Genomic DNA, 11,539 nt, shown 5'->3' on the forward strand with positions numbered 1-11,539 from the left:
AGAGGAGAGGAGAGGAAAAGAGAGGAAAGGAAAGGAAAGGAAAGGAGAGGAGAGGAGAGGAGAGGAGAGGAGAGGAGAGGAGAGGAGAGGAGAGGAAAAGAGAGGAGAGGAGAGGAGGAAAGGAGAGGAGAGGAGAGGAGAGGACAGGGAGAGGAGGAGAGGAGAGGGAGAGGAGAGGGAGAGGAGGAGAGAGGTGAAGTGGTGGGTTGGAAGGGGAGGAGGGAGAGGAGAGGAAGAGGAGAGGGAGAGGAGGAGAGAGGTGAAGTGGTGGGTGGAAGGGGTGGAGAGGGAGAGGAGGAGAGGGAGACGAGAGGAAGAGGAGAGGAAGGAGAGTGAGAGGAGAGGGAGAGGGAGAGGTAAAGTGGTGGGTGGAAGGGGAGGAGAGGGAGAGGAGAGGGAGAGGAGGAGAGGGAGAGGAGAGGAAGAGGAGAGGGAGGAGAGTGAGAGGAGAGGGAGAGGTGAAGTGGTGTGTGGAAGGGGAGGAGAGGGGACTCACATGTCAGTCCATTCGTTTTTCTGTAACATGGGGGGATTTCTTTAACCCAAAACAGCTCAGCAGGCAAACTGAGCCAGGATTCTTCAAATGCTGACCTCAGTTTGTTTTTGGAGAGGGGGAACAGAAGGAACTCAAACTACAGGAACAGGTTCTGATAAGAGAGGAAGAGAAGAGTCCCTTCTCCCTCTATAGCCAGGACTTTCGTCTCCTATCCCAGAGCTAGGAACCATCAGATCAACCCCCCCACACTAACACACCCACACACTTATCATCAGCCTGCTTCCCAACAGTGCTGCCTCATACAGTACAACTGACCCTGGTATGTCACACAGGTCATTTATGTTTTCTGTACACCAGTGTAGGCTGGTGAGGGGAGGACGACTCATAGCAATGGCTGGAATGGAATGAAACACATGGCAACATTCATTCCATTCCATCCACTCCATTATGTCCATTACTATCAACCTTCCTCCCCTCACTAGCCTCCACTGATGTACAGGATATTGTACACTGTCCTCCACCTCCTCCTCCTCCACCTCCTCCACCTCTTCCTCAGCCACCTCCTCCTCCACCTCCTCCTCCTCCTCCACCTCCTCCTCCACCTCTTCCACCTCCACCTCCACCTCTTCTTCCACCTCCTCCTCCTCCTCCTCCGCCGTCTCCTCCTCCTCCTCCTCCACCTCCACCTCCTCCTCCTCCTCCTCCTCCTCCACCTCCTCCTCCTCCCCTGCCGTCTCCTCCGCCTCCTCCTCCTCCACCTCCACCTCCTCCTCCTCTTCCTCCACCTCCTCCTCCTCCGCCGTCTCTTCCTCCTCCCTCACGTCTTCCTCCACCTCCACCTCCACCTCTTCCTCCACCTCCTCCTCCTCCTCTGCCGTCTCCTCCTCGTCCTCCACCTCCACCTCGGCCGTCTCCTCCTCCTCCACCTCCACCTCCACCTCCACCTCCACCTCCTCCTCCTCCTCTGCCGTCTCCTCCTCCTCCACCTCCACCTCCTCCTCTGCCGTCTCCTCCTCCTCCTCCTCCACCTCCACCTCCACCTCCTCCTCCACCTCCTCCTCCTCATCCTCCTCCACCTCGTCCTCCTCCTCCTCCTCCACCTCCACCTCCTCCTCCACCTCCTCCTCCTCATCCTCCTCCACCTCGTCCTCCTCCTCCTCCACCTCCTCCACCTCCTCCTCCACCTCCTCCTCCACTTCCTCCTCCTCCTCCTCCACCTCCTCCTCCAACTCCAACTCCACCTCCTCTTCCTCCTCCAGTAATGATACTGTGAGGACAGAGTGATGTCATGCACTGGTTCACCATGTACTAGGCACGGTCACACTCACCCTCAATGCCTGTGGGTGTGTATCACGTCTCTCTCTCACTCTCTGTGTGTGTGTGTGTGTGTGTGTGTGTGTGTGTGTGTGTGTGTGTGTGTGTGTGTGTGTGTGTGTGTGTGTGTGTGTGTGTGTGTGTGTGTAGCCAGTGTAATCATCTGCCAATGTGACTAATGGCTTCACAGCCCAGGGTTTCTAATGAGCTCTTTGAGGACTGGATGTGTTCATGAAGGAAGTATGTGGGGTTTCCCATACTGTCATGTCTTCATTATCCAGAAACAAGGGAGGGTTGGAGGGAGGGAGGGAGGGAGGGGGGGAGGGAGGGAGGGGTTTTCTGACCGTAAAAGCAAATTGTCCAGCCATTACGCACCCCCTCTGTCTCTTCTCTGTTCAACTGATTTCAGTCAGTCAAATCATATCAGTATAGCTTGTGTTGATGTCTCGTGGACTGACTAAGTAAACCACATTATGCTAGATTTTAGTTCTGCGTTAACCGAGATAAAGCTTTTGTTAGCTTCAATGGTGTATACAGTAAATAATGTGGAGCTGTAATCTTTCTGTCTGTGTGTGTTTTCCTCAGTGATAAACTGTAATCTTTCTGTGTGTTTTCCTCAGTGATAACCTGTAATCTTTCTGTCTGTGTGTGTTTTCTACAGTGATAATCTGTCATCTTTCTGTGTGTGTTTTCTTCAGTGATAACCTGTAATCTTTCTGTCTGTGTGTGTTTTTCTCAGTGATAACCTGTAATCTTTCTGTCTGGGTGTTTTCCTCAGTGATAACCTGTAATCTTTCTGTCTGTGTGTGTTTTCCTCAGTGATAAACTGTAATCTTTCTGTGTGTTTTCCTCAGTGATAACCTGTAATCTTTCTGTCTGTGTGTGTTTTCTACAGTGATAATCTGTCATCTTTCTGTCTGTGTGTGTTTTCTACAGTGATAATCTGTCATCTTTCTGTGTGTGTTTTCTTCAGTGATAACCTGTAATCTTTCTGTGTGTGTGTTTTCTTCTCAGTGATAACCTGTAATCTTTCTGTCTGTGTGTGTTTTCCTCAGTGATAACCTGTAATCTTTCTATCTGTGTGTTTTCCTCAGTGATAACCTGTAATCTTTCTTTCTGTGTGTTTTCCTCAGTGATAACTTGTAATCTTTCTGTCTGTGTGTGTTTTCCTCAGTGATAACTTGTACCAGATGGCCTCTCAGCTGGAGTGTGTAGCGTGGAACCCTGCTAACACACTGTCCACCATCAAAAGGTACCAAACTGGGTGGACTGTGGAGTTATATCTGCATGGTCCATCAATGTGTGTTGTATGTGTTGTGTGTGTTGTGTGTATATGTGTGTGTTGTGTGTGTATGTGTGTATGTGTGTGTTTAGCTTCTTGTAGTATATTTATTTAGTGGAGCCTTGACCATAGTCAGGGAGGTAATGGAGGAGGAGGAAGAGAAGGATGGGAGGAGGGAGGTAAGATTTGGTCTGCTGCCCAGGGGGATAGAAAGACGGGGATGAGAGTACAATGAAATGAATACACAGCTGCTGCCTCTGTCCCTCTCTTTCTCTCCCTCTTTCTCTCTGTCCCCGTCTCTCCCTCTTTCTCTCGCTCTCTCCCTGTCTCTCCCTCTTTCTCTCCCTCTTTCTCTCGCTGTCTCTCCCTCTTTCTCTCTCACTTCTCTCTCTTCCCCATTTTTACAACCCCTCACCAAGACCAACACAGGAGTAGGAACTGATATGTCCCTGAACAGAGGACAGGCTGAAGGTGTGAGGATAACAGATAGAAGCATCCCTCTCTGACCCTTGTCCACCACCCTCCCTCTCACTCCAACAGGATTAACTGGAAGAAGTGTGACATCACTGACTGTTAGAGTAGCATCTTGTTGTCATGGTACTGCACTGTGCTCACCCCAGCCTCACCTCTGCTGCCCTTACAGTCATGGGACAGGACATGAGAGTGACCCCACGGCCCCCCCTCCTCCGGTGGTCCTCAGCTGTAGTGCCCAGTACCACATCCACACACACGGCCTCTACAGAGGACTACAGGTCAGGGTCCGACACGCATAAACACTCATGCACGCGCACACACACACTCACCTACTCTCTCACCTACTCTCTCTCTCTCTCTCTCTCTCTCTCTTTACCTCTCTCTCTCTATCTCTCTCTCTCTCTCTCTCTCTCGCTCTCTCTCTTTATCTCTCTCTCTCTCTCGCTCTCTCTCTTTCTCTCTCAGGATGTGAGGCGGGTGCCTGGTATCACACCGTCTGTGGTGAGGTCATCAGAGACCAATGAGAAGCGTCCGTTTGTGTGTGCCTACCCCGGCTGCAATAAGAGATACTTCAAACTTTCCCACCTGCAGATGCATGGCAGGAAACACACGGGTCAGTACACCCCATATAGACAACATACAGACAACAGTCATTTGCTTTACACTGGCCTGGTGGTTGTGATAATGAGGATGATGATGGTGGTGATGATGATTATGGTTGCAGGAGAAAAGCCGTATCAGTGTGACTTCACAGACTGTGGACGGAGATTCTCCAGATCAGATCAACTGAAGAGACACCAACGCAGACACACAGGTCAGAACTCTCTGTCTCTCAGCTTCTCTCTCTCTCTCTCTCTCTCTCTCTCTCTCTCTCTCTCTGTCTCTCAGCTTCTCTCTCTCTCTCTCTCTCTCTCTCTCTCTGTCTCTCAGCTTCTCTCTCTCTCTCTCTCTCTCTCTCTCTCTCTCTCTCTCTCTCTCTCTCGCTCTCTCCAACTCTTCTCTCTTTACCTAGAGTTTAAAAATAATCTTTAGAAACTCTTAACCCCCCCCCCCCCCCTTTCTCCACCTCTCTCTGTGTAGGAGTGAAACCATTCCAGTGTGAGACGTGTCAGAGAAAGTTTTCACGGTCAGACCATCTTAAGACACACACTCGGACACATACAGGTAAAACAAGTGCGTATACCTTTATTTTCTACCTATTTCTCTGCTTTTCTACTGTGTTAATTATCCTGGTCACTACACTGCTTCTATGATGTGGACCCCAGGAAGAGTAGCTGCTGTGGTAGCTCCATCTAATGTGGATCCTAATGAAATTCAACTAATTAAATAGCCAGTAGGCCTAATGATTACCTTAGTAACCATGCTAATGAGTGTATACAATTATGAAGCTTTTATTAATTGTAGATTTAAATAACAGATTCAATTTTTTTGTTATTGCTCAGCTCACCACTAAATCATCGCCACCACTGACAATCCTCTCTTCTCCCTTCTTGTTTCCCCCTCTCTTCTTCTCCTCTCCTCTCTTCTCATTTTCTCCCATATTCTCCTCTCCTCTCCTCTCCTCTCCTCTCCTCTCCTCTCCTCTCCTCTCCTCTCCTCTCCTCTCCTTTTCTCCCATATTCTCCTCCTCTCTTCCTCCTCTCCTCTCTTCTCCTCCTCTCTCTTCTCCTCTCTTCTCCTCCTCTCTTCATCATCTCCTCTCTTCTCTTCTCTTCCCCTCTCTTTTCCTCTCCCCTATTCTACTCCTCTCTCCATCCTCTCCTCTTCTCCGCTCTTCTCCTCCTTTCTTCTCCTTCACCCCTCTCTTCTCTCCTCTCCTCTCTTCTCTCCTCTCCTCTCTTCTCCTTCTCTCCTCTCCTCTCTTCTCCTTCTCTCCTCTCTTCTCTCATCTCTTCTCCTTCTCTCCTCTCCTCTCTTCTCCTTCTCTCCTCTCCTCTCTTCTCTCCTCTCATCTCTTCTCCTTCTCTCCTCTCCTCTCTTCTCCTTCTCTCCTCTCTTATCTCCTCTCCTCTCTTCTCCTTCTCTCCTCTCCTCTCTCCTCTCCTCTCATCTCTTCTCCTTCTCTCCTCTCTTATCCTCCTCCTCCTCTCCTCTCCTCTCTTATCCTCTCCTCTCTTCTCCTCCTCTCAGGTGAGAAGCCCTTTACATGCCGCTGGTCCAGCTGTCAGAAGAAGTTTGCCAGGTCTGATGAGTTAGTTCGCCACCACAGCATGCACCAGAGGAACCTGATCAAATTACAGTCTGCCATCTGACCAGTACTAAACCGGTTTGGACTGGACTAGACTGGATTGGACCGTACCAAACGCATAGCCATCTGACCAGTACTAAACCGGTTTGGACTGGACTAGACTGGATTGGACCGTACCAAACGCATAGCCATCTGAGCAACAATGATGACTGGACCTAAGCCCACCGAGTGCCATAAGTGGAAAGTACAACTCAAATATGGCCTCTATTGCTCCAACTAAAGAACATAGTTTCACCATGCACCCCTTTGGATGGAAGACGAACAGATCAATGCCACCTCAGATTTATGTCACATCAGCCAATGAATATCAACGGTTACTGTAGCTTCAACCCCTGATAACCCTGTACTAGGATTCCCTGTTTTTATTGTTATAAATCAAATAGTTGATATTTTTCTTATGTACACAACCAGCTTCATCCTGAGACATGATTAAGAATCTGCTGTCTGGGTGAGAAGAACATCAGTTGTTATTATTTTGTTGTTGTATTATAATTGCACTGGCTTTATGTTCATTTTTCTGCCATAAATGTTTTACTACAGATGTAGGATCTTAATTTGACACGGTTTGCTACAGCAAGAAAATAATACGGCAGCAACAAGAAATGGGAATTATTATGTGGATTATAATTAATAGACATTTAAGTTGGGGTTGATATATTTTTTGTAAGGGAAAATCAAGTCTGAAATTTCAAATTGGAAATTATAAACTTCAGAAGCCTTTTAAAACCTCAAACAAGTTTGACATTTCCTGCATATCAAATTAAGATCCTAGACCTGTATGTACTGGAGCTAGACCATGTAAACTGGAGTTAGGAAACAGACAATGTCACTCTATGTCCAACGAGACAACGAGTAAAACAGAAAATGATACTGTGATTGTTGGAGGAAATGTGTACATGTGTTTTATGTGCCTACAGTGTAAAATGTCACTTCCTTTGTGTATATATGACTCCTTGCTATCCTTTTTAAACAGTCGTTTTGTATTTTTGTACTGTTCAAATGTATTAAATGTTGATCTTTTGGTCAGTGTTGTTGTGTCGTTTTTTGGTATGTGGTGTTGTCTCATACTTCATATCAAGACATCTTACCCTTAGGAGGAGCCAACGGGGTTCAGACTGAGATAACACAACCCCTCCGTGACCCGGACAAGGTGCAGGTCTCCCCCTCCTAAATCTCCCACACACATCTCCAAAACCAGGAACATATGGACCCCAATAAATTAGAAGAGAAACATGCATTCCTCTGGATGTACTTCAATATCGCCCTTTCTTCTAGAGAGACATCTACACCATTGGCTAAGTCCCACCACCACATATAAACACCAAATCAAATTAAATCAAATTTTATTTGTCACATACACATGGTTAGCAGATGTTAATGCGAGTGTAGCGAAATGCTTGTGCTTCTAGTTCCGACAATGCAGAAATAACCAACAAGTAATCTAACTAACAATTCCAAAACTGCTGTCTTATACACACAAGTGTAAGGGGATAAAGAATATGTACATAAAGATACAGTGCCTTGCGAAAGTATTCGGCCCCCTTGAACTTTGCGACCTTTTGCCACATTTCAGGCTTCAAACATAAAGATATAAAACTGTATTTTTTTGTGAAGAATCAACAACAAGTGGGACACAATCATGAAGTGGAACGACATTTATTGGATATTTCAAACTTTTTTAACAAATCAAAAACTGAAAAATTGGGCGGGCAAAATTATTCAGCCCCCTTAAGTTAATACTTTGTAGCGCCACCTTTTGCTGCGATTACAGCTGTAAGTCGCTTGGGGTATGTCTCTATCAGTTTTGCACATCAAGAGACAGAATTTTTTTCCCATTCCTCCTTGCAAAACAGCTCGAGCTCAGTGAGGTTGGATGGAGAGCATTTGTGAACAGCAGTTTTCAGTTCTTTCCACAGATTCTCAATTGGATTCAGGTCTGGACTTTGACTTGGCCATTCTAACACCTGGATATGTTTATTTTTTACCATTCCATTGTAGATTTTGCTTTATGTTTTGGATCATTGTCTTGTTGGAAGACAAATCTCCGTCCCAGTCTCAGGTCTTTTGCAGACTCCATCAGGTTTTCTTCCAGAATGGTCCTGTATTTGGCTCCATCCATCTTCCCATCAATTTTAACCATCTTCCCTGTCCCTGCTGAAGAAAAGCAGGCCCAAACCATGATGCTGCCACCACCATGTTTGACAGTAGGGATGGTGTGTTCAGGCTGATGAGCTGTGTTGCTTTTACGCCAAACATAACGTTTTGCATTGTTGCCAAAAAGTTCAATTTTGGTTTCATCTGACCAGAGCACCTTCTTCCACATGTTTGGTGTGTCTCCCAGGTGGCTTGTGGCAAACTTTAAACTACACTTTTTATGGATATCTTTAAGAAATGGCTTTCTTCTTGCCACTCTTCCATAAAGGCCAGATTTGTGCAATATACGACTGATTGTTGTCCTATGGACAGAGTCTCCCACCTCAGCTGTAGATCTCTGCAGTTCATCCAGAGTGATCATGGGCCTCTTGGCTGCATCTCTGATCAGTCTTCTCCTTGTATGAGCTGAAAGTTTAGAGGGACGGCCAGGTCTTGGTAGATTTGCAGTGGTCTGATACTCCTTCCATTTCAATATTATCGCTTGCACAGTGCTCCTTGGGATGTTTAAAGCTTGGGAAATCTTTTTGTATCCAAATCCGGCTTTAAACTTCTTCACAACAGTATCTCGGACCTGCCTGGGGTGTTCCTTGTTCTTCATGATGCTCTCTGCGCTTTTAACGGACCTCTGAGACTATCACAGTGCAGGTGCATTTATACGGAGACTTGATTACACACAGGTGGATTGTATTTATCATCATTAGTCATTTAGGTCAACATTGGATCATTCAGAGATCCTCATTGAACTTCTGGAGAGAGTTTGCTGCACTGAAAGTAAAGGGGCTGAATCATTTTGCACGCCCAATTTTTCAGTTTTTGATTTGTTAAAAAAGTTTGAAATATCCAATAAATGTCGTTCCACTTCATGATTGTGTCCCACTTGTTGTTGATTCTTCACAAAAAAATACAGTTTTATATCTTTATGTTTGAAGCCTGAAATGTGGCAAAATGTCGCAAAGTTCAAGGGGGCCGAATACTTTCGCAAGGCACTGTATTTGAATGAGCGATGGTACAGAGTGGCATAGGCAAGATACAGTAGATGGTATCGAGTACAGTATATACATATGAGATTAGTATGTAAACAAAGTGGCATAGTTAAAGTGGCTAGTGATACATGTATTACATAAAGATGCAGTAGATGATATAGAGTACAGTATATACGTATACATATGAGATGAATAATGTAGGGTATGTAAACATTATATTAGGTAGCATTGTTTAAAGTGGCTAGTGATATATTTTACATCATTTCCCATCAATTCCCATTATTAAAGTGGCTGGAGTTGAGTCAGTGTGTTGGCAGCAGCCACTCAATGTTAGTGGTGGCTGTTTAACAGTCTGATGGCCTTGAGATGGAAGCTGCTTTTCAGTCTCTCGGTCCCAGCTTTGATGCACCTGTACTGACCTCGCCTTCTGGATGATAGCGGGGTGAACAGGCAGTGGCTCGGGTGGTTGTTGTCCTTGATGATCTTTATGGCCTTCCTGTAACATCGGGTGGTGTAGGTGTCCTGGAGGGCAGGTAGTTTGCCCCCGGTAATGCGTTGTGCAGACCTCACTACCCTCTGGAGAGCCTTACGGTTGTGGGCGGAGCAGTTGCCGTACCAGGCGGTGATACAGCCCGCCAGGATGCTCTCGATTGTGCATCTGTAGAAGTTTGTGAGTGCTTTTGGTGACAAGCCAAATTTCTTCAGCCTCCTGAGGTTGAAGAGGCGCTGCTGCGCCTTCTTCACGATGCTGTCTGTGTGGGTGGACCAATTCAGTTTGTCTGTGATGTGTATGCCGAGGAACTTAAAACTTGCTACCCTCTCCACTACTTTTCCATCGATGTGGATAGGGGGGTGTTCCCTCTGCTGTTTCCTGAAGTCCACAATCATCTCCTTAGTTTTGTTGACGTTGAGTGTGAGGTTATTTTCCTGACACCACACTCCGAGGGCCCTCACCTCCTCCCTGTAGGCCGTCTTGTCGTTGCTGGTAATCAAGCCTACCACTGTTGTGTCGTCCGCAAACTTGATGATTGAGTTGGAGGCGTGCGTGGCCACGCAGTTGTGGGTGAACAGGGAGTACAGGAGAGGGCTCAGAACGCACCCTTGTGGGGCCCCAGTGTTGAGGATCAGCGGGGTGGAGATGTTGTTGCCTACCCTCACCACCTGGGGGCGGCCCGTCAGGAAGTCCAGTACCCAGTTGCACAGGGCGGAGTCGAGACCCAGGGTCTCGAGCTTGATGACGAGCTTGGAGGGCACTATGGTGTTAAATGCCGAGCTGTAGTTGATGAACAGCATTCTCACATAGGTATTCCTCTTGTCCAGATGGGTTAGGGCAGTGTGTAGTGTGGTTGAGATTGCATCGTCTGTGGACCTATTTTGGCGGTAAGCAAATTGGAGTGGGTCTAGGGTGTCAGGTAGGGTGGAGGTGATATGGTCCTTGACTAGTCTCTCAAAGCACTTCATGATGACGGAAGTGAGTGCTACGGGGCGGTAGTCGTTTAGCTCAGTTACCTTAGATTCTTGGGAACAGGAACAATGGTGGCCCTCTTGAAGCATGTGGGAACAGCAGACTGGGATAGGGATTGATTGAATATGTCCGTAAACACACCAGCCAGCTGGTCTGCGCATGCTCTGAGGGCGCGGCTGTGGATAACGTCTGGGCCTGCAGCCTTGCGAGGGTTAACACGTTTAAATGTTTTACTCACCTCGGCTGCAGTGAAGGAGAGGCTGCATGTTTTCGTTGCAGGCCGTGTCAGTGGCACTGTATTGTCCTCAAAGCGGGCAAAAAAGTTATTTAGTCTGCCTGGGAGCAAGACATCCTGGTCCGTGACGGGGCTGGTTTTCTTTTTGTAATCCGTGATTGACCACATACCTCTTGTGTCTGAGCCGTTGAATTGAGATTCTACTTTGTCTCTATACTGACGCTTAGCTTGTTTGATTGCCTTGCGGAGGGAATAGCTACACTGTTTGTATTCGGTCATGTTTCCGGTCACCTTGCCCTGATTAAAAGCAGTGGTTCGCGCTTTCAGTTTCACGTGAATGCTGCCATCAATCCACGGTTTCTGGTTTGGGAATGTTTTAATCGTTGCTATGGGAACGACATCTTCAACGCACGTTCTAATGAACTCGCACACCGAATCAGCGTATTCGTCAATGTTGTTGTCTGACGCAATACGAAACGTATCCCAGTCCACGTGATGGAAGCAGTCTTGGATTGTGGAATCAGATTGGTCGGACCAGCGTTGAACAGACCTCAGCGTGGGAGCTTCTTGTTTTAGTTTCTGTCTGTAGGCAGGGATCAACAAAATGGAGTCGTGGTCAGCTTTTCCGAAAGTAGGGCGGGGCAGGGCCTTATATGCGTCGCGGAAGTTAGAATAGCAGTGATCCAAGGTTTTGCCAGCCCTGGTTGCGCAATCGATATGCTGATACAATTTAGGGAGTCTTGTTTTCAGATTAGCCTTGTTAAAATCCCCAGCTACAATGAATGCAGCCTCAGGATGTATGGATTCCAGTTTGCAAAGAGTCAAATAAAGTTTGTTCAGAGCCATCGCTGTGTCTGCTTGGGGGGGAATATATACGGCTGTGATTAT

General features: G+C 47.0%; 1 protein-coding gene across 2 annotated transcripts in view; it reads left to right on the forward strand.

Moving 5' to 3' along the window:
• The window catches only part of wt1b (WT1 transcription factor b), a 21,485-nt gene extending 14,645 nt beyond the window's left edge, over positions 1–6,840 (forward strand). Inside the window, exons 4-9 of one of the 2 annotated variants that reach the window (XM_036979128.1) lie at positions 2,985–3,062; positions 3,736–3,844; positions 4,032–4,179; positions 4,291–4,380; positions 4,647–4,730; positions 5,697–6,840. In XM_036979128.1, coding sequence (XP_036835023.1) covers positions 2,985–3,062; positions 3,736–3,844; positions 4,032–4,179; positions 4,291–4,380; positions 4,647–4,730; positions 5,697–5,818 — 631 coding nt within the window. In that variant the 3' untranslated portion in view covers positions 5,819–6,840. 2 annotated transcript variants of the gene reach the window in all.
• The last annotated feature ends 4,699 nt before the right edge of the window (positions 6,841–11,539 follow it).

Source organism: Oncorhynchus mykiss, chromosome 6 (assembly GCF_013265735.2).
Source record: "Oncorhynchus mykiss isolate Arlee chromosome 6, USDA_OmykA_1.1, whole genome shotgun sequence".
In the NCBI taxonomy this organism is placed as follows: Eukaryota; Metazoa; Chordata; class Actinopteri; order Salmoniformes; family Salmonidae; genus Oncorhynchus; species Oncorhynchus mykiss.